The sequence below is a fragment of the Trametes versicolor genome, assembly GCF_000271585.1.
Source record: "Trametes versicolor FP-101664 SS1 unplaced genomic scaffold TRAVEscaffold_21, whole genome shotgun sequence".
Lineage (NCBI taxonomy): Eukaryota > Fungi > Basidiomycota > Agaricomycetes > Polyporales > Polyporaceae > Trametes > Trametes versicolor.
The window spans coordinates 1-23,269 of NW_007360341.1; the positions used below are offsets into that span (position 1 = coordinate 1).

A 23,269-nucleotide genomic window follows, 5' to 3' on the forward strand; every position below is an offset into this window, starting at 1 on the left:
GGACGTACGGTGGCATTATGACGGCAGTGCCGTCGTAATGGGCGCTGGCGACCGTTTTCGTTTTCCCACGCCCTCACGCCAGAAAACCTCTATTTTTTGCGCGCACTCCCGAGCAAAAAACGTTCTGCTCCCTAACCCTCACCCTAACTCCGCGCTCGCGCGGAGCCGAAAAATTGAAATTAAATGCGAAAAATACCCAGAATATTCAGCCATCAGCCACCCACCACTCGCAACCCCTAACCCCAAATGCCCGGTCGCTTGCGGCCCACAGCCTGCCACGCACCAAAGTCTAGCCAGAGTCTAAGTCTGACTGGCCCATTCGTTCAGCCTATATATCGCAGCAATTTGTGAGTCTTTCTCCTGACGACCCCATCTGCCACTGAGCGTGCACCCATAATGAGCAAACCCTCAACCGCTTCTACGCCAAAGCTGTCGTCTCAGCTACCGTCAAAGTCTGCCTGGTCCAAGGGCCTGCCAGCAAACACAGCGACAGCGCCGTTTACCTGTCCGCAATCTCCCGCTCCTTCAGCTGCCGCTCCTTCTGCACCACCTACGCACTCTAGACGATTGAGCACATTGGGACAGGGTGTTGCGTTCAAGGATGCAGTAGGAGCCCAGAACACAGCGACTCCCACAAAATCAGGTACGTCCCACCCACGTCTGTCGGGTGTGCTCCGTGCGATCTCACCCAGGCACAGGCTCATCAGTGACCTTCGGGTTGATAGACGATGCAACCACTCCCATATCCTCCTCCCCTGCAGCGGTGCCGACGATCAAACCTGAGGGGATAAAGTCGTCAGCTCTGTGCCAGCCTTGACCTCAAACGGAAAAGGCCATTCTCGGACAACGTTGTTCTCAACAGGTACACTCCCGTCTGTGGTGGCCTCTACCTCTACCACACCCTCCACCTCTACCGCAGCCTCAGGCTTGGCTTCGAAGCCCAGACCTCCAAAATTTGACATCAGGAGTCTTTTCCAAAAACCGAGCCAAGATGGACCATCAGCGTTGTCGTCATCCGCTGATGTTACCTCTCCTGTGATCCGCTCGCCAAGCTTCCCTCGACAGATGCCCAACGGCAACCACCAATGCCGAATGGTTGCGCAGGCAGCACGGGCGCAGGTGCGGGCATGGGTGGGCGAGCGGGAGGCAGGCGGGTGTGCATGTATATACGTAGAGATGAAATATATTTCGTGTGACCTTGACCTCTGCGTGTGTGCGTTGTGTGTGCATTGGCGGCTCGCGGTGGTGGTGCGCAGTGGGGGCGTGGTGCGGTGCAGGACTTGGTGAGCCAGTGGGGCTGGACGAGGGCGGCGGTGGGTGGATCTCGGGGAGCACATTGGATCTGCTTGACTGCTAGGGAAATAACTACGGACTCTGCGTGTTCAGTGGGGGCTTAGGAGGCACCAGTGCGTGTTCAGTGAGTACTAGTAGGTGCTGTGAGAAGGAGCATAGGGTAGCACTTAGGGGAGCAGGAGAGCAGGGGAGCAGGGGAGATTCACACTCGCGCGCTGGGGCTCGCACAGGAGGTCTCGAAAATGCAGAGGATCGTATTAGACACTACGGACAGTACACGGGCGCATTTTGCATGGGGGACGACCGAGAACTGCCCGTCCAGAGCACTTCACGCACTCAGACGCACACGGGCACCTAATCCCGCACCTCTCGAGACACTGCAGAGTCTCAACGCGCTGCCACTCTGCTTCCACACGGCCCTTGTTGTGCGCGGCATGTGCGGACGCGTTCTGGGGACGTGTTCACGCCCTCAGACACCGAATATGCGCTGTGCCTGCTCTGAGTCAGTCGGAATCTGCAGGAGAGGGCTGCAGCGAGTACATACCGCGTCTTCGGCGCGCATGGGCAGTCTGTGGCACCAGGAGCGAGTGGAGCGGGTGCGGGAAACGACGGTGCTCGCTGCGCGTCCGCGAGGGTATTCGCCATGGTTGAGTCTTTGCGGGATGCATTCGACGAACCCATGAGACAGTGACAGAGTGCGTGAGTCTGCGGTTCCACGCCAGCAAGACATCCTGCATGCTTGAGAGTGCCTGAGCAAGCGTACTGCAGTGTCAGCCGGCCCGTACCAATGTCGAGAAGGGAAGATGCTCACCCCGCTGTCCCAAACAACCTCGCCAAGCCCGCACCGGTCTTGTGCAAGTGGGAGTATCCCGTATGCCCGGGGGTCGAAATTGTTCCCTGCTACTATTTAGGTATAGGTTTATGGCAAACAAGCAAATGACTCACTGGTTTTCTCGTATCCTGCGCTCTCTGGAGCGCCCGGGAGACGATGCACATGGTCCAGGGCCGGCAATGTTGTTTGCGGTGCCGTATCTGGTGTGTTCTGCGTGAGTGGGCATGGGCGCAGATCCCAAGGGGTCGCGGGATGGCCAGAGTGGACGCCACAACGCTCGGCGCCGTTCTGCGACTCACAGGCGCCTATTCCAACAGACATCGAAACAGTCCAGTCCTTCTCGCCCGCTGCGACTCTGCTTCTGATAGCGACCTTCGACGTCTGCTATGCGTGCTCATTCCCGCTTTGGGGCTGCCGGCTACTTTGCTCGTCCTCTGTGTCCTCCGCCGCCTTCAATCTACCCATGCAAGTCAGCCAGCCGACGTGTTCGCGCCCTCTGACGCTGAATATATATGCACTGTGCCCGCTCAGAGTCAGTCGGAATCTACAGGAGAGGGCCGCAGCGAGTAGGTACCGCATCTTTGGTGCACCTGGGCAATCTGTGGTGCCGTGAGTGAGCAGTGCGGGCGCGGGAGATTGACAGCGCTCACTGCGTGTCCGCTAGGGTGCTCGCCATGCTCGTCTGCGCAGGGCGCAGTCGACGAATGTGCGAGACTGCGGAAAGGTGCGTGGGTGTGCGGTTCAGCACCGGGGAGACATCCTGCGTGCTCGAGACCTCTGGCGCGGGCATACTGTGTTGTTAGCCGGCCCGTACCAAAGTTCGGAAAAGAGAGACTCACCTCGTTATTCCAGAACTGTCAGTGTGCGCCGGTTTCGGGCAAGGGTGCACGGGAGCCCGCCGTTGCAGTTTCGCGCGGCCTAGATGCAATGCCAGCGCGCCAGCAGTGTGGCGAGCGGTGCAGCGGCCGGCAAGGGGAAGAGGGCCGCGGACCTTGTCGAGGGCGTCCTGAGTGCGTAGGCGATGCCATCGCATCGCGAGCATCATGTCCATGCTCCATAGATACCCGTCTCCGCGAATGGCGCTCGCCAGGCCGAAGGAGCGGTGTCGAGATACGCCCGTCCCCGCGCCGCCGACTCCCCCGCCACCAAAAGTGCGAAATTGAAATGCACCGTGCGCGCCCGCATGCGACGGATGACGACGCAGACCGTCCCCAGGCATGTCCCTATCGAATATCGCGGCCAGAGGGTGGGAGGGGCAGCTGGGGCGTGGATTTTGTGCTCCTCACCGAGCGTGATGCAATGAAATTGCCCGTGAACGCGAATATATTTTCTGCTCCAATCGGTGGGAGACCGCGTGTGCATGTGCGTACTGGTCAGTGGGGGCCGGCGTCGTTGGCAGGGAGCCGGAGGGCGCAATTTGCGCGTGCGGGAGGCTGGGCGGGGTGGGCGGGGAGGTCGGGGTGTCTGGGGTGTCTGGGGTGCGTGGGGTGTGCAGGGGGCGCGAGCTTGGGATATGTGCGTCTTGGGAGCAGGGCTGACGTCTGAAAAGTGGGTGGGGGGCGCGGCGCGGCTGTGGGGGCAATGGGCGCGGACTTGGCCGTGGGTGCCGATAGTCGAGGCGGGCCGTTCTTGTATGCGGCGGTTGTGCGCTCTGCGAAGCGCGGCACATGGTGGGGGGAGGTGCGGTGATGCGCTTGAGGGTGTTTTGCAGTCTTCATGTCGAGATTGGAGTCAGTTATGAATATTTTTGCACGGGGGATATCTAAAAATGCGAAATTGTCAGCGCAATTTGCGGCAGAACCGGCTGAAAACGTACACCGTACGGAGGAGATACAATACACATCGAGTGGCATAGAGCTGGTAGCCATACACAAAGGTGTTGGGACGCCAGAGAGAGGCGGGGCTGGTTTGGGGCCGCCAGCGACCCAGGCATCGTTCCTCGCGCCGGACGCATGCGGCGACTTTGCGCGTCCCACAGTGTGTTGAAGCGCACATAGTGAGCACACATCCAGCTTCTGGGTGGGTCCATCGAGGGGCTCGGGTGGTAGACCGCCATGTTGGATGCATGGGCGAGCGCGCATTCCCGACACCGCCGACGCCGCTGTTCCGCATTGCCCCACAAACGGCATCGTGGGCACGTCGTAGGCGTGCATGCGCACGTTTTTCACGATGCGCACAAGGTGCACCGCGCGGTGTGGCGTGGACGTTCGCGATCTCGTGCGCGGAGGGGCTGTAAACGGGACGTTGTCAGCGGAGGTCGCGTCCAGAGGGTCTGTGCACGCACGTGGAGGGAGGGTGGAGTCATATCGACGACGTCGTGGACAGTTCGCGCGCGCTGCGTAGAGTGGGGTGGTGGAGGAGACTGCGGAGAGCGCTGGCGGGGTCGTCGGAGTGATGTGTGGCCCGCGAGCGGAGGACGGCGGCGGCAGCTTCGCGCACGCAGAGGAGCTATCCTATAGGTACCCGACGTGTGCTGTAAAGTTGTGGGATGGGGGCGTGCATGTTTGCGGGTGGTGGCCGTGGATGTTGAGGGTGAGCGCGGGCGCCCGCTGTCGACGATGCCACAGCCGCAGTTTTGATTTGCGCCGCAAACAGCGTCGTGGGCCTGCGTAGTCGGTGTATGCGTGTCGCTTGTACGCTTCAGGGAAGGTGCACAATGCAAGATGCTGCGGGTGTTCATGATTTGAAGCGCGGGCTGCCTATAAACCGGACACTGTCAGCGGAAATCGGATCGGGAGCGGCTGGGGACACACCGGAGTAACAAAGAGAGTCGTCTGTGCAGCGTAGTGCATGATGCATGAGCGTCGGCGAGAGAGGGACAGCCCCAAAGAGGGTGGAGGGGCGTAGGAGGGCGCAAGAATCCTCCAGAAATGGCACATGCAGGACGTCGGCGGCGACTTAGCGGAGAAGCAGGCACATTGTTCCGGGTCTGATTGACATCCACAGAACGTCAGAAGCGCGGGCGTCGAGTTTTACGGATGGCAGGTGGGTGCGAGCGAGTCGGGTACACCGAGGGCGATAGCAAAACGCGTTCGTCGCGGCGCAGCGTGGGCCCTCGCGAGCATGTAGAGATGATGTAGACGAGCACTTCTCCGTTGTAAACCTAGTGTGCCTCGCGCGACACGGCGTCGCTGTGGGCGGAATAGAGGGCGGGCGCGCAATGAAACGATCGCTGTGAGTGCATTTCGCATGGGAACAGGCTGGAAACTCACTCGAATGGCGGGGAATGTTGCAGCTATCGAGTCGTGCCGAGTATGTGCAGCCGTCAAGAGTACGAGCGACAGTGCAACGTGAGGAGGGATAGCGGAGGCGCGAACAGTGGGCAGCCGATGGCGCGCGAAGTACGTTGATGGCGCCTTCGCGATCTCGCGAGCGTGTTCATGGAGAGCTCAGCCGTGGATTCCCAGGTGTCCTGGGTGGGGCATCGTGAATACGAGTGTGCAGCGTCGTCTGAGAGCGGAAGGAAGAAGGCGGTGAGTAAGCCCAACGGGACGCCGTACTCACTCCGAGCTCACTCCGAGCCGGGAGGCGTCACAGAGCACAGGGCGGGTAAGTGCAGCAAACGTCGGCCATACAAGATTGTTTGCGCGCATAGCGGCGGACGAGAGCGGGCGGAGTGAGGCGTGGACGGGCAGCGGACGGCAGGTGCGGACGGACACAAGGGCAGCCAACGCACGCGATGCTAGTGTCCGAGTGTCCGAGCTCCCCGTCGACGCGAGCCGAGTCTGGAGGTGGGGCACGCCCTGCCCCGTCTGTTGATTGGGCAGGGAGTGCGCATGTGCGCGGGGCGTCCGTGTCTGCTCATTTCCAGGCTTGTATGACGCAGACGGAGGACGTGCACGCGCACGGGCTTGCGTTGTGCCCTCGCGCCCTTGCTCGCTAGCGGTGCACGTCGGAGGGGAGACATCAATAAGAACCCCCGGGACGAAGATTCGCGCGTGTACCACTCACCTCTGCTCCCTCCTCCTTGTCCATCCGCCTGCCGTCGAGGTATGTCCCCCGCCTCCCTTCGTGCTGCATGCTGAAACTCGCCCGTTTTTGCAGTACCCTGACTGCAACCTCGATCGTCACCTCGTACAAGTCGGCTCCCGTACGTGGTTTCTACCAGTCCCGTCCATGCACACTCCACAGGCTTTAGATGCGCAAGACGGCGCCTGCGCAATGCACCCGCCCCCGGTGAGCTCGCGCACTCTCACCGCCGTGTCCCACTCACATCTCGTACCGCAGGTGTGAGGCAGCACACAACCAGCACACCAGCACGACAGACGTGCCGTGACCTCACCCGAATCGCACACGCATGCGCACCTTGTGCTCGCGACGTGTTGCCCATTGGTCTCGTCACCGCCGCTGCGAGGGTGTCGTCCGTACGTGCCACCTACATCTTTTCTCATCATGCGTAGCCTCGTCGTCACTCTCGTCCCAGTTCCAGCTCCAGCTGCAGCACCGTCGCGCACGAAGAGCCATGCGGCACACCACGAGGTACATACCCCGCTGCCGCGACGCCGTCATCCCCGCCTGACACGTCTTGTTCGTACCAGACCCACCAGTCGACGACACACAGGGAGGGCGGGTGCGGAGACAAGAGCTGTACGCGCCATTTTTCTGTAGTATAAAGCACAGGCCGCCGCGGGAGAGGAGTATACCGCGACGCACCACGCGTACGCAGATGTTGTGCACCGCACATCCCCGTTGTGGCCGGTGCGACGGCGTACGCCTGCCGCGCAAGAAACCCGGAGAGTGCTCTCGTTTGCGTCGCATTGCGCAGACACCACGCTCACCTTTCGCGACCGTGTCCAACAGGTACAAGAAAAGGCACAGCACATTGGACGCAATGCGGCGCAGATCACGGCGCGCCGCCGGACACCGTACGTGACTTCGTCCATAGCGAGTGGCAGATGTACTCACCGCGTGTGCACATTCGCAGGGACCACGGTTGGCGGGGCGTCGAGACTTGGAGGGATGGGGGCGGGGTAGCGTAGCGTACACGAGCCTGTATTCGGCTAGATAGTTTGCGCCCGTGGTGGAGGGCGCAGTGGGGAACGGCGGGGGCAGCGGCGCGGCGCACACGATGTGCCCCGACGCCTGAGCCGCGTCCCCAGCGCACGCCAGGCGATGTGTGTATGCGCCTGCGTCGTCAGCAGCCATGCCCCGCCTCCTTGCGGCCGTCGAACGGCGATCTCCACGCCGGCACGCGTCTGCGCCGTGCTCGGTCCCGAATGGCGCACGCAGCGGGTAGGTGTTTAACCTGGGGCGCCGCCTTCCCGACGAGATCCTGCCCCTGTACGGGTACGCGCCCGTGTTCTCCCGCATCCGGCGCACACTCCTCGCTCACCATGTGGCTCCAGGACACCTTCGTCGCCATGAAAACACGCCTGCCGCGCGAGAGACTCCGTGAGTGCTCTCGTTCGCGTCTCAACATGCAGATGGTACGCTCACCTTTGTCCAACAGGCGCGAGACCGAGCACGCCTCTCGAGAGCGCGCCTGCCACACAACAGACCCCGTAAGTGCTTCCATTCGCGTTGCAATGCGCAGACGACACCCTCACATCCCGTGTGCCCTTTTCTAGCAGGTACAAGAGCGCGCAGCACACCGGTCACGATACAGGTCGCGGCGCGCCTCGACAAACGGTACATACTTTGTCCATGACGAGCGGCAAATGTACTCACCACATGTCCGGATCCTCAGGGGCCAAAGCTGGCGGCGGGGCGTCGAGACTCTGAGGGAGGGATGCGGGCGAAGTGTATCTTACATTATCCTGTAGTCCGATAGATAGCTCGCGGCCGCGGCGTCGCACGCAGCGGAGAACGCGGTGGGAACGCGCGCGGACGACGTGCACCGACGCGCATCGCGCCCGCATGCATATGCGCCAAACGTGCGCAGCCGCGGCCGCGGCCACATCGTCAGCAGCCGTGCTCCCGTCTCCTCCTCGCCCGGGCGCGTCGAATGGTGATTTCCGCCCCAGAACGCGTCCGCTCCGTCCTCGGTGCCGAACAGCGGGCACGGCGGGTAGGTGCTTGTGGGTGCCCCGGCGCCCCGGCCTCCCACGGCGGTGCAGGGGAGCGGGGGCCCGGCGTCGCCCCGCCTTCGCCTTTGGTGCGGGTTCCGCCGCCGGGGTGCATACGATCCGGCTTGCTTCGGCGGGGAGGCACATCGTACCCTAGCAGTGCCCGCGCGGGAGTGCGGACGAGGTGCTCAAGGTGCTCCGTGAGGCTGGGAAGGCCGACGCCGCGTGGCTCCGTACGCCGCGGCGGAGAGCTGCAAGGAGAAGGTGAGCACGCTGTACACTTCCCCGCAACGGCTGTGCACTCACCGTCATGCACAGCGCCATCTATAGCTATCCGGCCGGGTCCCAGGCCTTGACGACGTCCCGCACGCGCCACTTGCGGGAACGTTCAAGACGCGGTCTCGAACCTCCGTGCGCGGAGCACCTGCGAGTGTCGGGAAGAGCCTTGGAGAGCTCTGTCGTGCATGCCAGCACTACGGTGAGTGTGCGAGCCCCGCGGCGTGCGCTGTACGGGGATCCTCGCGGCTCACCGCTATGGGCCACCATGAGTGCCAAATTCAAATCCCCCCGGACGGCCCCGCAACACGTTGACGCGTCGCAGGTACGGTATAGGAACTGATAAAAGAAGAAATCAGCGATCGCGGACGCGGTGTGCGGACAGGAGACCGGAAACGGAGGTCGCCGCGCACGCGCACATACGCCGACACGGACGACGCGGCCGCGACGTGCCCGATTCTTGCGCTAGTACAAGCACACATGTCACACAATACATATGATGAACACTCACCAGGGCTGCGCGGCGTGGAACGCGAGATATGGGCCGAAACAAAAATGTCCGATTCTTGAGCGCCTATTTACTGGCTGGGGGCGTCCGGCTCGAATCGACGATAGCGGCCGCTACGCCTAGTCTACGGCTTCGAGTTTGAATTAGGCGTGTCGTACTATGTCGGGGGCATCTGTGTGTGCAATGCGAGGGCGGTTTGCGCAGATTAGCTCGGGGCACGGCGGAGTTTGACGGCGGCAGTCGATTCGAGTGTGCGCATTTCGGCCTGCGAATGCATGTATCTGGTGCAGGGGTTCAGTGAGCGTGTAGAATGCAAGACACACCGAATTGGACTCGCTTTCGGAGGGCGGAGCGCGATTTTCATCGAACGAGCATATTGCTCTGCTCATAGCGCGGGCGGGCGGCTGTTTCTCCGCACGCGGCCGACCATAGGGCGTGCGCAGAGCACACGTCAAGCGCATGGGCGAGGTCGCCGGAGGGGGCGCAGCGGAGGCGTATATATATTGTCGAAAAGTCGGAGACTATCTGAGGATGGCAGACAGTGTGAGTAGCGTGAATGGCAGAGTTGCGAAAAAGCTCACTTTGCGGGCGTTCACTGACATTTCCCGGACGATATGGGTGTCGTTTTGCACGGGGGACGTCGGCGGAGTGGATGGAGCGCAGAGCGAGAAGGGCGGGCGAGTCGCAGCGAGAGGAGTGGCCTTGCGAACTTGGCAGACAGCGATGACCGAAGAAAGCGAGCGAGGCCTCAGCAAAGCAAGGTCGACGCGCGCATGCGCAGTGGACGCGATCGCAGAAAGAGACAGCTCGGATCCGAGCGAGTGTCGAGAGAGAGACGATGACGCCATGGCGGGACGCGTCTGAGCTGGGCGGCAGGCGTGGAAAGCGCGGGTTAGGGTCACGAGCCTGGTGAAGTCGGCGACGATGACAGCTTCCATGCGGGATAGCCTGGCGGCGGGTGCTCTTCTGCGATCCTATCTCATGCTGTCCTCTCGTATCTCTAGCCAGATATGCTCGCACTCGGACGGCTGCATCCTTCGACGACTTTTCCTTGGCCTATAGCACTCACTCTCTCGTTCTCTGGCGCCTGCGTTCCAGCTCCCATCGTCGAAAATCCGGCCCATGCCCTCCGCTCTCAGCTCGAATGGTTCGGTACTACTGTATATATCTAATCATGCATATAGCGATTATTGTAGCTAGCCACCACCCTCGACAATCTCGCCGTCGAGTCAATGGGCGTGCACGCGCACCGCTCTGCTCCCAACATGCAATACGGCCGTGTACGGCCCGGCGTCCTCCGGTGCGACGTTCTGCACAACGTCTCGATGTCTGTATTCTGCTAACACACCGCCCAAAACCCGTACCCACCTCGTTTCCCATCGCACACCGGCCTCGACACGACACAGAGGCACAGAGTCGATCTCACTACTCTTTGTGCCGCTACGAGCTCGCCTGCACGGTCTCAGACAGCCCCATCGAGCGCATATCACGCGTTTATCTCGCTCTGCGGTCATATCGCTCAATCGTCGAAACAAACTCGATTTGGCAACCTCTGTGACCGTCCTTGCGCGCGAATCACACCGTCTCCCGCATCCTACGCACCTCAAGGCCGCCAGTACGCTCTCGAGACGAAAACGAGCTCCGGGACGCCTCCAACGAGCCAGTGCACGCCCCACGGCTGCCACCCTCGCCCTGTACCCCGCTCATTCCGCCAGGATATCCCAGGACATCCACCCGCCCTCTCTACGACATCACAGAGGTCTGCAGCCCGCCCACTCCTGGCTCAAACCGTACGCCATCGCGCATCTCCTGCGCTCGGGTAGGCGCCCACCGTTCGCCCTCTTAGGCAGCTCGCCAGCGGGTACGTCTGTGGCCTCACTACTAATACAAGATTCGAAGCTGACATTTACTCGAGTCTAGAAACACGATTTGTAGCGCGGCACACGCATGCACATCGCACGGGACGCAATGGTGCACTCGCGGGAAGCACAACATGCTGAGCGACTCGCCGCGAAACTGTCGTGGATCGAAAGAGGGCGCCTGACACTCTTAGGATGCGAAGGAATCACGGAAGCCGGGACGTCGCGCGCAATCTCGTGCGCGAGCTGCGACGTCCCACAGGCGCCTAACCGCCGCTCTCTCTCCTTCATTGTCATGCCAGCCTCCCTCCACCTGGGCCCACCCAAATCCTGCGCGAATTGGCTGGACGACACAAAAATAGGTCAGTTTGTGCGCTTTTCTGCACAATTCGACGAACTCACCGCATGCGCCCTTGTGACACCGCCAGCCGGTCCCGGTCGCCTCCGAACGGCTTAATTCCTTCGACGACCACCCGGAAGACCTGCATCGAGGTGCTTTAGCGAGAATATCGACGCAAATCAACGAGCAGGCTCACCGCATACGAGGTCTCCACGCCACGAGACGCCTGGGCGAGCTCCCAACACCGCGGACATCAACCAGCATGGCCCGAGGCACGAGTCCTTGGACTACACGAACAAACAGCTACGTACGGCTACATTACGACAATCCTGGTGTCCCGCGCGACCACTGCGCGTCGCCGCCCTCTCCCTCTCCTGCGACACCAGTCAGCTGCAGCGCGACCCTGGGATGGAGGTGAGTCGGTGCAGCGCTCCCCACACAAGAAAGGAGCGGAACTCACCGTCCTCGTGCTCGTGGACGCATCGGCAGGCACCTCCGGTCGGCTGGGAATGCGGAACAGTGAGAGACCGGCCCTGCGCAGCGAGGAATGAGCCCGGTACATGCCTCCCATCGAACTTGTCTCCCTGCGGATCCTGACGCTTGGGAAGCTATAGGAACGCGTTAGACGGGCGCAAGGGGCTCGTATGCGGACTCACCGGAGCCGACAATGAGACGAAGAGAGGTGGGACGGCTGGGGGCCCTGTACGCGCCGCGGCGGGCATGATGAGGTGAGTGCGAGGACGACGAGCGAGCGACAGACGGTGCGCACACGTCCGCAGGTGTGTGAGGCAAGCACCGGGGGAGAGAGGAAGGTGGGAGAGGGTGGGGCGTGCAGCTCGACGTGGGTGCGCACCTGGCTTATATACGATCGCGATCGGCACGTACGCGGCGCCCTTTGCCCACCATCCGGCCTCACAGAGTCGGGAGAGCATGTGGGGCCCTCATGCGCCCCCGGCTCGCGTTGCCTGCGAGGACGTAACACGCCGACGCGCGCGGACGATGCAGCAGGGTCGATGCGACGGCGAACTCGGGGCTCGGAGCTGCGGGATGCGCGGATATCGTTTCGAGGCCCGCGGGTCTGCGATGCGAGCGTCCTCAGCACACAAGGTCGGTGCTGTCGTGTACACGACCCCGGACGTCTAGGTGGGTCTTTGTACGCGGCTTCGGCGTGTCTCCACCGTACACTGACTGGCTCGGGCATGCACAGGCACCCACAGTGCACAATTGGAGTTCAAGAAGGTGCACCACAGCGCGTGGGCATGTTGAGACTCGAGAGGACGGCGGGCGGGCGCCCGGACGTTCCAGCATCCTGCACAAGACAGGGTGCATTCGGGGCGACGCGGGACACCTTATTCCACGCACATTCACCCGGACGTCCAGGACGACGGCTGCGTTGCAGAACTGCGACGGGCACGGATACCGCCCCCGGCGCCCGCTCTTTGTGCGCCCCAAACGTGTTGTACGCCGCCCACTTTCAGCACGTGGCGCAGCGCTGCACGACGATGTCCCTGGACATGACATGGCCAAATAGCGGCGTGTTGCGGGCGCCGTCATGCGCCTCTGGGTGTCGCAGTGATGCGCACCGTCCTCAAACTTACTCCACGTGCGGAACATTTCCTGTCGAAGGTGAGTGCTTCTGCCCTCGGTTTCGAGTGCCATGCGGGGGATGTCGGGTGTGATGTGGGCTGGGCTTGACGGTGCAGAGAGGAGACGTGCGGGACGATGGCGGGGAAGGCTGCCGGACGTGCACAGCACGTCCATCTGCGGTGAGACAGCCCTGATGATGCGGCAGACGGCGGCTAGCGTGATGAGGTCTCTGCATCGCCGTGCTATACGAAATAGACTGGTGAGCACGAGCAGCGAGCTGAGAGTGGCATCTGGCACTTACCGAGAGTGTCGGGAGCGCCGTTTTGGTCATTGAGTTGACCGGTTTTCGTCTCCAGGTACGCGCCGCAACGAGTGCATGATAGGCGAAGATGCCCGACACCCGCGCAGAAGAGCGCGTGGCAAAGGGAGGTGTGGCGCGCGGCACGGCAGAGCGTGCAGCGTCGCTGGACAACGCAGACATCCTGCTGGGAAGGTGAGCACGCACACGGAGTCACGTTTGAGCTCACACTCACCTCCGTGCACCAGAGCGGCGGCGGCGCAGCGGACCGCGAGCGCAGCCGATGGGCGCCATGTTGGAGGTCTGCGTGGTGGGAGGAGCCGGGCGCGGATGCAGTTCCGCATCGCGCGGCGAAGGGAGCGTCCTGGAGTACGAGGTAAGCACGCAGAAACTCGTTCGTATGCACGACCACTCACCATAGCAACAAGGGCTGGCTCTGCGGCGGATGCAACGTCAAAGGCTGATGCAAACAGCACTGTTCCCTCGTGCGTGCTTTGTGAGTATGCACATGCCGCCTTCCGGAATACGCACTTACCTGTGCACGTACCAGGGCAGCTGCGAGCGTCGAGACTAGAACTGGGCATGCCAGCGCAGCCGTGCACAAGGACCACTGTCAGTGCCAGGTAAGGAGACAGAGACTTACCGGTGGCAGGGCGTCGAATACGACTGATGACTCGGAGTCAGTGTCGATCTCGCAGGCGGACCGGGAGTCCTGCGACTTCGGCAAGCACTGCAAGTTCCCACCAGCGTCGTCGAGACTCGAGGCCACCCCGGAGGTACGGGCCAGGGTGATTCAGGGAGATGGGAGACAAGAACGTGCCGGCGGGGGTGGCGGTGCGGGAGCAAGCCCGAGTCGCGATTGGCGAACTCGGACTCGAGTTATGGGCACCGCGTGTGCGCCTACATCTGCGCCCTCCTTCTCCCGTCTCCCCACGACTGCGTGGCGGCCACCAAGGTACGACCTGCATCGCCGTGGCAGTCCAGCGATTACTGATGCTGTTTAGGTTGTCTGTGCTTCCCCTCGTATCCCATGACGCGAGCGTCTGAGTGCCCACGGGAGCTCGAAGTCATTCTGGCTCTGGGGCTTCCCGGGCTGCTCTCGACACTCCCACTCTCGCATTAGCAGCCACCCAACGACGCAGCCCAGCTCTTACGTGTACGATATGACCCTAGGGACTCCATCTACGCGATTTGGGCGTCACACGGCTCTTGCAGAGATCCCGGCGGCAGACTCAGCTCCAACAGCCCATTCCCGGGCCCTCAACACTTCCCTGCTCGATCCACGACGACGGCACGTCGCAGCGGCATCTAACAGTGCTTATCGGCTCTGTATTACACTGTGAGAACTCCTCGCTGGACTTTGACATCCCAAGACTCTTGTGAGCGGCCCGACTCGGCTGGACTAGGCTCTCACGGCCCCGACACTCCCGATCTCTGTTCCACGACAACGCCGCATCGCAGCCGTGTTCCAACGCATTCCTCCGGGCGACACACCTCTGAGACTCCCGCATGCGAGATCTCGGGGCCCCATGACTTCCTCCACACACTCCACAGGCGGTTGAGTGGTGGGTAGCGCATGGGTGCCTATCTGGGCATCGTCTGCCCGTTGACTCTGAGGGCTTCCCGATGGCCCCTCACTGCGCAGAGATTCGGGATCTCGAGCACACTTTCTGTGGGGGATTTCCAAGGTACGATGCGCGTTTTTTAAGTGATTCGATTTCTCTAACACGCCTGGCAGCCGTCAGCCCAGCTGCACTTGTCTCCACGGGCAGCTCTTCCTCCTCTCCTTCGAGTCCGCGAGGGTGCTGCGATGCAGCCGCGCTCTTCCTCCCTCACACATGATATGACCCCTCGGCTCCCCGCGTAAGCGATCTTGGCGCCCTACGGCACTTGCGAACAGTCTCTGGCTCCCTGGATGCGCTATGATTGAGTACACACTCGTCGCACGGGTTCGGCATCCTAGCCTGTCCACGAAGCGCTCAGAACTCGGCTCGACTCCAGCCACCACTCTGCGCGCCCCCTCACTCTCCCGTGCTCTATTCCGCCACACGGCCACCTTACAGCCGCGTCTGTCCGGCGCGTACAACACAGAACAGTACTCGGGTACCTATGTGCAAAGTTCTGGGGCGATACGACCTCTGCGACACTCTGGAGCTCCGAATCTGTCCCCCACCGCTATCTCTTCACCCCTTGACTCTCCCCTTTGCGAATCCACGACGACGCGCACGCGTTTAGTTGCTCCCTCGCACGATATGACTCAGGGCCATCCGTGTGCGCCATTCCAGCACCCCAAGACCTCTGCAACTCGCTCCAGGCCCGGCCTTGCACCCACAGCCACTCCGAGGCTCCCGTATCTTTCTGTCTCAATCCACGTCAAGGCAATGGTGCAGCCGGGTTTGGACTGTATCTATGGTGATCTACAATGCTTGGCGACACGCACGGGCGATCAGGGCATCTGCACGGGACTGGGGGCTGGACTTGGCTGCAACAGCGACTTCAGGCGCTCCCCGAGAGTTCTGCTCTCGAATCCGCCATTTCGCGACGTCTCATTCGCGTTTTCTCGACACACCTAGAACGGTACGATGCTCTGCTATCCTCGTGCAAAATTCGCGGGCGAAACGGCCCCTGGAACGCGCTCGAGCGTCGGATTTTGCCCCAAGAGCCACTTTAGGCACCCTTCGACGATCCCACTCTCGATTCCACCAGAACGCGACATCTCAGCCGAGTCGAGGCGAAGCGTACATGATGGATCAGTACTACGCTACCCACACGCGGAGTAATGCGAAGGAACGACACCTGTAATGTCCTCGGCGGCTGGACTTTGCTGCCACAGCCAGTCCCCGACGCCCCCGGACTCTCTCTGCGCAATTTGCGCCAATGCATCCGCGTCAAGACACCAAATATGAAACACCTCAATGCAGGGCTATGTGGTCGCGCGCTTTCGACGCGCCAGGATGCCTGCTCGGTGCGCGAGGGGAGAGGCCGGCGGAACTCCCCTCCCCCGGGCCTCTGGACAATTGCCGCGCATTTTCGCGATGACGCGCACGGCGCATGGGTGTACGTTGTTCTTCAGACATTTTATGATACAGCGCACTTTGTTTCGCGCGATCTCGGCGTCCTTTGAGCGGCGGGGAGGTGTTCGAGTTGGGGCTCCCCGGGACTTGTTCCCCTTCTGTAGTGCATATTTTTTGTCGCCCAGCCCTGAGACTCTTACCCTGTACAGTACGAGTGCCATAGTATGCAATAAAATGCGATTTGGCCGTTGAAAGTGCGCATTTCGAACTTCAAGTCCACTGCCCCTCCTCCCCCTCCCGACTCCATACGCACCCTGTTTCAATGGAGACATCCCCCAGAGCCAGAGTCCGTTGCTCTTGTCGCGGCCGTCTTTGCACGTGCACCGCCGCGCACGCGCACAGTCCGCCGCAAAACAGCCCGCCGCACGTCTCGGGGGCGGCGTGAATGCCCTGGTCGCCGCACGGGCGCGGCTGAGGGTGAAGGGGGGTAAAATGGTGGTGGTGGGGAGGAAGAGAAAGTGGACCGCAGTTGGAGCCGGATGGGCCCTGCGCTCTGCCTGCGTGGCTGGCAGGTAAGCCTGTATTCCTTCGACTGCCCGCTCGCGTTCTGACCTGCGCGTGCTCCAGACTCCGTCCGCCCTGTCAGAAGGCTCATTACACAGCCGCGGCCCCGAGTCGTCCTTCTGGCGCAGGGCCATCTCCGTCCCGACGTCTGCGGCCCCGCTATCGAAGCCCCGCGCGCACCGACGTGTTCTGCACCCGTCCTACTTAGTTTCCTCTTGCCGCGGGGGCACTGGCCGTAGGCGTTGAGGCGCTCCGCAATGCGCACGCGTACGAGTGCGCTCGGGGCTGTGTGAGGCCGTGGGAGGCCCGGCTCACGACGTCCGACGCATGCGGCAGATTTGCCGCCGCGAAGGTTTGGGCATGAAGAGAAGGGATCTGCATTGAGGTAAGTTTTTGGGCATGCTCGCGGTGAGTGGATGCAGACTTACCTGTCGTGAATGTGTGTAGCTTCACGAGGGCGGCCAGGCACCGTTGAGGCGAGATTACGAGCTCTACAGGAGGAGACATGAGCACGGGGCGAGGGCAAGACATGGGGAACGGACCTGTTTGGGGTCGACGAGGTACGCTGCTCGCTCGTATCGCCGCGGCTGCGCGAGTCTTGACATCCACGACCAGTTTCCCACCCGCGGTGCCTAGCCTTCTCGAGATGCTCTTTCCGCGCAGAGGAAGCCTTCAATACGCGACTTGGGGTGCCAATGTTTCGTGTACCGCCGCGGTCTTGTCGTCCGGGGATGGGCACGTACGCGGGAGTGCTCCACAGCATCGTGAGATCTGCGAAATCGCCACGAGTTCGGAGTCTTCGCCGCTCGCGGGCACCGGCACGAACTTACGAAGGTCTTGCAGATTCCCAGGGCGAGCCTCGTCTGATGATCTTGACATACGGGTGCTGTGGAAGGGCGGTGAGCACGGGTCGATGCAAAGACGATTAGGATTCTACCTCGGTGATATTGATGCGCACGTCTCGCTCGCGTGGCCGCTGTTGCACGAGCTGAGTCCCAGCCCCAGTCGCCCTCTCCCGCGAGCGTCGAGTGATCGTCTCCGCGCGGCCTTTCCACGCCTGCGACATAGGGGCAGACAGGCCTTCACGACAACATACGGGCGCGAGAGACAGCGAATTTCAAGCGCTAAAGAAGGGGCTATGAACACGAGTCGGAGCGGGACGTGGGCTGCTGACTTGCCTGGTGTCGACGAGGTACGAGGTACGTCGCCTCGCATCTCTGCTGCCGCACGAGTCTGACTCATGTCGTGTTCTCGTTAATTCGTCGTCTCCGAGGGCTTGTCCGCCGCGTGCCGGAGCAGACTTCTATCCGCGACTCGGGGCGCCAGTACTCGCTGCGATCTTGTCGCATGGGAGCTGTGCGCGCGCGGAAGGGCGAGATTGGGTCTCCTGGGACGTGTCCGCCAGTCTGGTGCGTCCGCCGCGCGAAGGACGTCCGTGCGCCGATCTAGGAGCTTCCGATCAGTTTGTAGCTGTACCTGCTCACGGACGCGATATCAGCCCAGACTTACCTAAGTCTGCTAGACGAATCTCGACAGTTGACACTTTTGACAAAGTCGGGACGCAAGCACTGGCAAGGGTGCGGTGAGTCTGCGCACGCGCCGCTCGTGCGCGTCTAACGAAACCCTGCAGATGCGAGACGGTCAGGATCGCGGAGGATGCGTTGCTCGGCGCGGAATATGACTGATTCAGTCCTCGTGGGGTATGGGCCACCACTGACGAGTCCGCGCTTCCAGGCAGCCGCGTACCGCATCCAGATGCCTGTGGAGGTGCACACGCACGGTGAGTGTCAGTCGTCTCGCGTCGAGAGTGTCCCGCTGACTCACGGGATTGACAGGCTCACGCTGCGAGGTCGACGAAGCCCCGACAAGTGTTGATGGCGTGTACAAGGGTGGGTACGGGCTGGGAGAGAGAAGGAGGGCGGTGGAGTCGTATCGTAGCCCTACATAATAGACAGGTGCAGCAGAGCACGGTCTGCGCGGTGTTCGCGGCCCAACAGGTTCACCGGCACTCGCACCGCTCCCTCAGCGCGTATGCCTGGTACCTGGTGTGTCAGCTGGTCGGTATTTGTCGATAAGCTCGACGACTTACTGCGCTACAGGTCGCCGGTGCGAATCTTGAAGAACAGCGGCCGGTCCTCGGAGATTCAGGCCAGCTGAGGTGTGGTAAGTGCCCAGACGCCGCCAGGCCAGGTGAGTGCTTTAAATGCCGTGAATGAGTTCGCGTCTCACCTCGTAGCAGATAGCAGTAGCCGTCCGCGCAAGAATTGGGGCGTTTGGCGAGGTTGGAGACCGGCAGGAGGGTGGTCGACAGAGGACGGCTTTTAGGCGCCCATCGGACGTCGCAGGACGCGGACGAGATAGCGCGCGACGTCCCGGATCGTAGAGCTTGTAGATGGACTTGTAGTGGTCTTACGGTGCAGCATAAATGATATATGGTGTTACTGAACGAATACGGGGTGGAAGAATGAGCGTACAAGGGCATGTAGCGGGGAGAAGGAGGACCTACCACTTGTACAACATGAGTTTTCGCATCCGATTAACGTAGATTCCGGAGCAGGCTAGTACGCACGTTGTTCCTCCCGCGCATCGCGCACTGCGGCCGTGTCCTCGCCTCTGGCGCGCATCGCAGAAGTGTTCCGGCTGCAAAGGATGTTTCTGTGCTCGAATAGACGTCAGGAACATATCTCATATCAGTGGACAGGGCGCATACACACCCGTTGAGGAGCTGCCCAAGAGGGGTGCACTGGGGTGCCTATTCCAGCGAAAGACGCCGCCGTCGAGATGGTGTGGTAGCTTATGTGTCTAGCGCAGGCTTCAGACGTCTGGGGCATCGCAGAGAGTGACATCTGATGGCCCCAGATGTCCTGGACGTGTGGGGAGAGTGCCGGGAGCGAGCAGGAGACATACTGGAGCTTGCAGGACGACTCCGAGGTCGAGCTAGGCCAAGTGCATGCGCTAGATGCAAAAACCGCGAGCTCTGGCGTCCAGAGTGGTCGCTGTGGGTCGCCGCAGTGTTCTAGCAGCAGTGGTGGGGTCCAGGATGCGAAAGAGAGCAAGAATGAAGCGGGAGAGCGGTCGCAGGGGAGCCCAGAGCGGCCAGTTCGAGTCCAAGTGCATGGGCAACCAAGGCACGCGCCACAGAGCGAGCAGCATCGATCGAGTGAATGCGAGAGTGGCAAGCCAGAGTCAGCCGGAGATACGAGTAGACAAGCGGGACAGACGGCGAGAGAGCATCGAGCAAGAGCTATGCGAGAGCGATCCCGGCCAAGACGGAACCCTAACCTGGGCCGAGGTGCCGGCCAAGTGCGTCACTGGGCGCCTTCTTCCCCACACTCGACGACCTCGACCTCGCGCTCATCTTCTCCCGCGCCCTCGACCACTTCGACTGCCATTGCTGCTGAACGCTGAACGTCCCGGTCTATGCTTTCCTCTCTCGTCCGCCATCCATTGCGGCGGCTCACCTCCGCGATGCTCTCGCATCCTGCACGCACATCGAGCTACTCTACCGCGTCCGGAGCCCGCCAAGCATCCCGCACCCACCGACACGCTCACTGCGCGGCCTTCATCGTCGTCGGTGCAAGTCTCGCATACGGCCTCAACCGCGAGCTCAACGTGTACCGCTGCAAGACCAGGAGAGATGAGTTGCAGTGGTATTGGACAAGACGAGAATGGAACATGGGCGCGGAAACAGGTGTGTACTGTCCGTGGTTTCTCGGCTACGTGCTGCGAGCTCGAAGAACGTACTGGCGCCTGGCCGGCCCGGGTTTGTGCTGGGCCTAGATCTACACGCCTCCCTTGTGCATCAACCCTGCGTGGCCCTGCCACGCGCGACCGTAAAGCTCGGTCGTTGTTGTCTTCCGCTTCTTTGTCGTGTCCTGTGTCCTGCCCCGCTCCCTGCTCACCTCTCACTATGTCTGCCACCACTACACCTGCCACGTCCGAGCATTCCGAAGGCCACGCTGAGCGTGCACTCGCGCTCCTGGATGACACGCTGGAGCCCCTGTGGATGGCCGAGCCGGGTGGGGTTGCAGACGACGCCGACTACCGGCATTGGGCTAGGCAGGTTGCAGTCGCCCTGGTACGTCCCGCACATCATCCATTGTATGCACATTGACTCACTACTCCCGTAGGATACTGCAGGTGTCTCTGGCGTCAAGGCTACATGTGTCGCGGAGTACGCCGACCGCCTCCACCAGGTGGTGGTCAGCCGGCTGCCCGACAATCGCAAGGACTGGGAGGACTGGGCATGCGGTGTGTTGCTGCAGGCGGACATGCGCGCCCGGGCCGCCGAGTATGCCGGTCATGCAACCGTTGAGGAGGCCCACTGCTCTCCGATGCCTCCACCTACTGCTCCCGTCGCACCGCCACCCGAACCGGGTCATGCTCCTGTTGTGCCACGCCCTAAGGTCTCGTCCACCGCTCGGCAAGTGTTGGCGCATGTTGAGATCCCACCTCGTGCGCTGTCTGCCACGTCCACCGCCATAATTACCGCCTCGTCTCGCAAGCGTGGGCGCACGTTGTCTGCTGCCGCAACCGGGCAAGACCCTCTTGTCCTCAACGATGAATTGGATAAGTTGGAGGAGGTCTCTGCACTTGCGCACACCACGCGCTTTGCGGTACACAGCAGGTCTTCCAGTGCCGTGCGGCCTGCAAAGAAGGTCAAGAAGGTCAGCAACCTGCCGACCGCGCCGGAGCCGCAACTCCTGACAAACTGGGTGGTAAGTTGTATCATGGGCTGTGGGCTACGCGCTAATCGCACCATTTTGAGTACAGCAGTACCCACGCTGCGCACGCTGCAACTCAAAGGAGCGTATTTGTGTCCTCCCAGGCAGTCCCGCGCAAAGCTGCCATCGCTGCTCCAACAGCCACAAGGCGTGCCTTGTGCAGGACACGAATGCTTCATATGCAAAATGGTACGATAGCCAGGGGTACCCACGTGGTGAGTCATACTTGCTCTCTGCACAGCTCGCATTGCTGACACCCAGACTAGCGGTCACCATCACCAACAAGGCAGGCCAGGTCGTCTCTGCCAATTTCTTGGAGCCATCATCCCAGGCCAACTCCAATCCTGCTGGATTCACTGGGAAGGGCAAGGGTAGGGCATTGAAGGTGCATGCTGTTGGGTCGTCTGCGGTGAGTGGACCTTTGCACCTTGTCACCAGCTGCTTGCTAACTTTCTCATAGGGTACGCCAACTGGGGCTCCCACGGGAGGATCTGCATACCTGCGTGGGGCAGCACTTGATAGCGCGCGTGTCGAGCTGAGCATGCTCCGCCTTCGCCGCACTGCCCTTGATGCACAGATCAGCAAGGTGGAGCAGTACGTCCATGACCTGCACAATGAGCAGGGCAGGTTGTCGTTGCCTTTCCTGGAAGATGATGAGTAAGTGAGCGCTGGAGGGGAGGAATCAAGTTCTCGGGCTGGCCTGTAAGGTGGTAAAAGCATAAAATAGATAGCTGCATAAATGGTCAATGTCTACGCACGGTTGCATGCAGAGTGTCAGTTTTACTAGTTGAAGGTGCGGGCCTCTGTACTGATGTGTAGTACCGCCCTGCCACTGTTGGCCAACTTCCAAAAAGTCAGGAAATGATCTAATATGCACGCGGCAGGTGAGCTTGAGCAGCAGGCATGTGTACCATGCCGGGACCATGGTGGGGCGTGCGTCGACCAATTTTGTACACCGTTGCATGGCGGGCGGGACGCAGACGGGCATGCTGCGGCCCGTTTTGTACCTCGTTGCGTGGTGGGCGGGACGCAGCAGGGCGGAGAGCAGCAGGGCGTGCGTCGGCGCGTTTTGCTCTCCGTTGCGTGGCGGGCGGGACGCAGCAGGGCGGAGAGCGGCAGGGCGCGCGTCGGCGCATTTTGCACTCCATTGCGTGGCGAGCGGGATTCAGACGGGCATGCTGCGGCCCATTTTGTACCTCGTTGCGTGGCGAGCGGGACACAGCAGGGCGGAGAGCAGTAGGGCGCGCGTCGGCGCATTTTGCTCTCCGTTGCGTGGCGGGCGGGATGCAGACGGGCATGCTGCGGCCCGTTTTGTACCTCGTTGCGTGGCGGGCGGGACGCAGCAGGGCGGAGAGCAGCAGGGCGCGCGTCGGCGCGTTTTGCTCTCCGTTGCATGGCGGGCGGGATGCAGACGGGCATGCTGCGGCCCGTTTTGTACCTCGTTGCGTGGCGGGCGGGACGCAGCAGGGCGGAGAGCAGCAGGGCACGCGTCGGCGCGTTTTGCTCTCCGTTGCGTGGCGAGCGGGACGCAGACGGGCGGAGAGTGGCAGGGCGCGCGTCGGCGCGTTTTGCTCTCCGTTGCGTGGCGGGCGGGATGCAGACGGGCATGCTGCGGCCCGTTTTGTACCTCGTTGCGTGGCGGGCGGGACGCAGCAGGGCGGAGAGCAGCAGGGCGCGCGTCGGCGCGTTTTGCTCTCCGTTGCGTGGCGAGCGGGACGCAGACGGGCGGAGAGTGGCAGGGCGCGCGTCGGCGCGTTTTGCTCTCCGTTGCGTGGCGGGCGGGATGCAGACGGGCATGCTGCGGCCCGTTTTGTACCTCGTTGCGTGGCGGGCGGGGACGCAGCAGGGCGGAGAGCAGCAGGGCATGCGTCGGCGCGTTTTGCTCTCCGTTGCGTGGCGAGCGGGACGCAGACGGGCGGAGAGTGGCAGGGCGCGCGTCGGCGCGTTTGCTCTCCGTTGCGTGGCGGGC

General features: G+C 61.9%; 4 protein-coding genes across 4 annotated transcripts; 2 read left to right on the plus strand and 2 right to left on the minus strand.

The window, feature by feature from the left end:
- Positions 1-2,771: 2,771 nt before the first annotated feature.
- TRAVEDRAFT_54555 (uncharacterized protein) lies at positions 2,772-3,176 on the minus strand (the record flags this gene model as incomplete). Its single annotated transcript, XM_008047474.1, has 2 exons — positions 2,772-2,916; positions 2,965-3,176. 2 exons carry the CDS (start codon positions 3,174-3,176, stop codon positions 2,772-2,774), a joined length of 357 nt encoding a protein of 118 aa, XP_008045665.1.
- Positions 3,177-12,912: 9,736 nt separating this feature from the next.
- On the minus strand, positions 12,913-13,292 carry TRAVEDRAFT_54557 (uncharacterized protein; the record flags this gene model as incomplete). Its single annotated transcript, XM_008047475.1, has 3 exons — positions 12,913-12,942; positions 13,002-13,182; positions 13,234-13,292. 3 exons carry the CDS (start codon positions 13,290-13,292, stop codon positions 12,913-12,915), a joined length of 270 nt encoding a protein of 89 aa, XP_008045666.1.
- Positions 13,293-18,253: 4,961 nt separating this feature from the next.
- TRAVEDRAFT_54558 (uncharacterized protein) lies at positions 18,254-18,901 on the plus strand (the record flags this gene model as incomplete). The annotated part of the gene is made up of 5 exons (XM_008047476.1): positions 18,254-18,356; positions 18,412-18,469; positions 18,528-18,621; positions 18,676-18,766; positions 18,816-18,901. 5 exons carry the CDS (start codon positions 18,254-18,256, stop codon positions 18,899-18,901), a joined length of 432 nt encoding a protein of 143 aa, XP_008045667.1.
- A 1,585-nt stretch (positions 18,902-20,486) lies between these two features.
- TRAVEDRAFT_54559 (uncharacterized protein) lies at positions 20,487-21,961 on the plus strand (the record flags this gene model as incomplete). The annotated part of the gene is made up of 5 exons (XM_008047477.1): positions 20,487-20,654; positions 20,707-21,294; positions 21,350-21,515; positions 21,567-21,709; positions 21,761-21,961. 5 exons carry the CDS (start codon positions 20,487-20,489, stop codon positions 21,959-21,961), a joined length of 1,266 nt encoding a protein of 421 aa, XP_008045668.1.
- Positions 21,962-23,269: the final 1,308 nt, after the last annotated feature.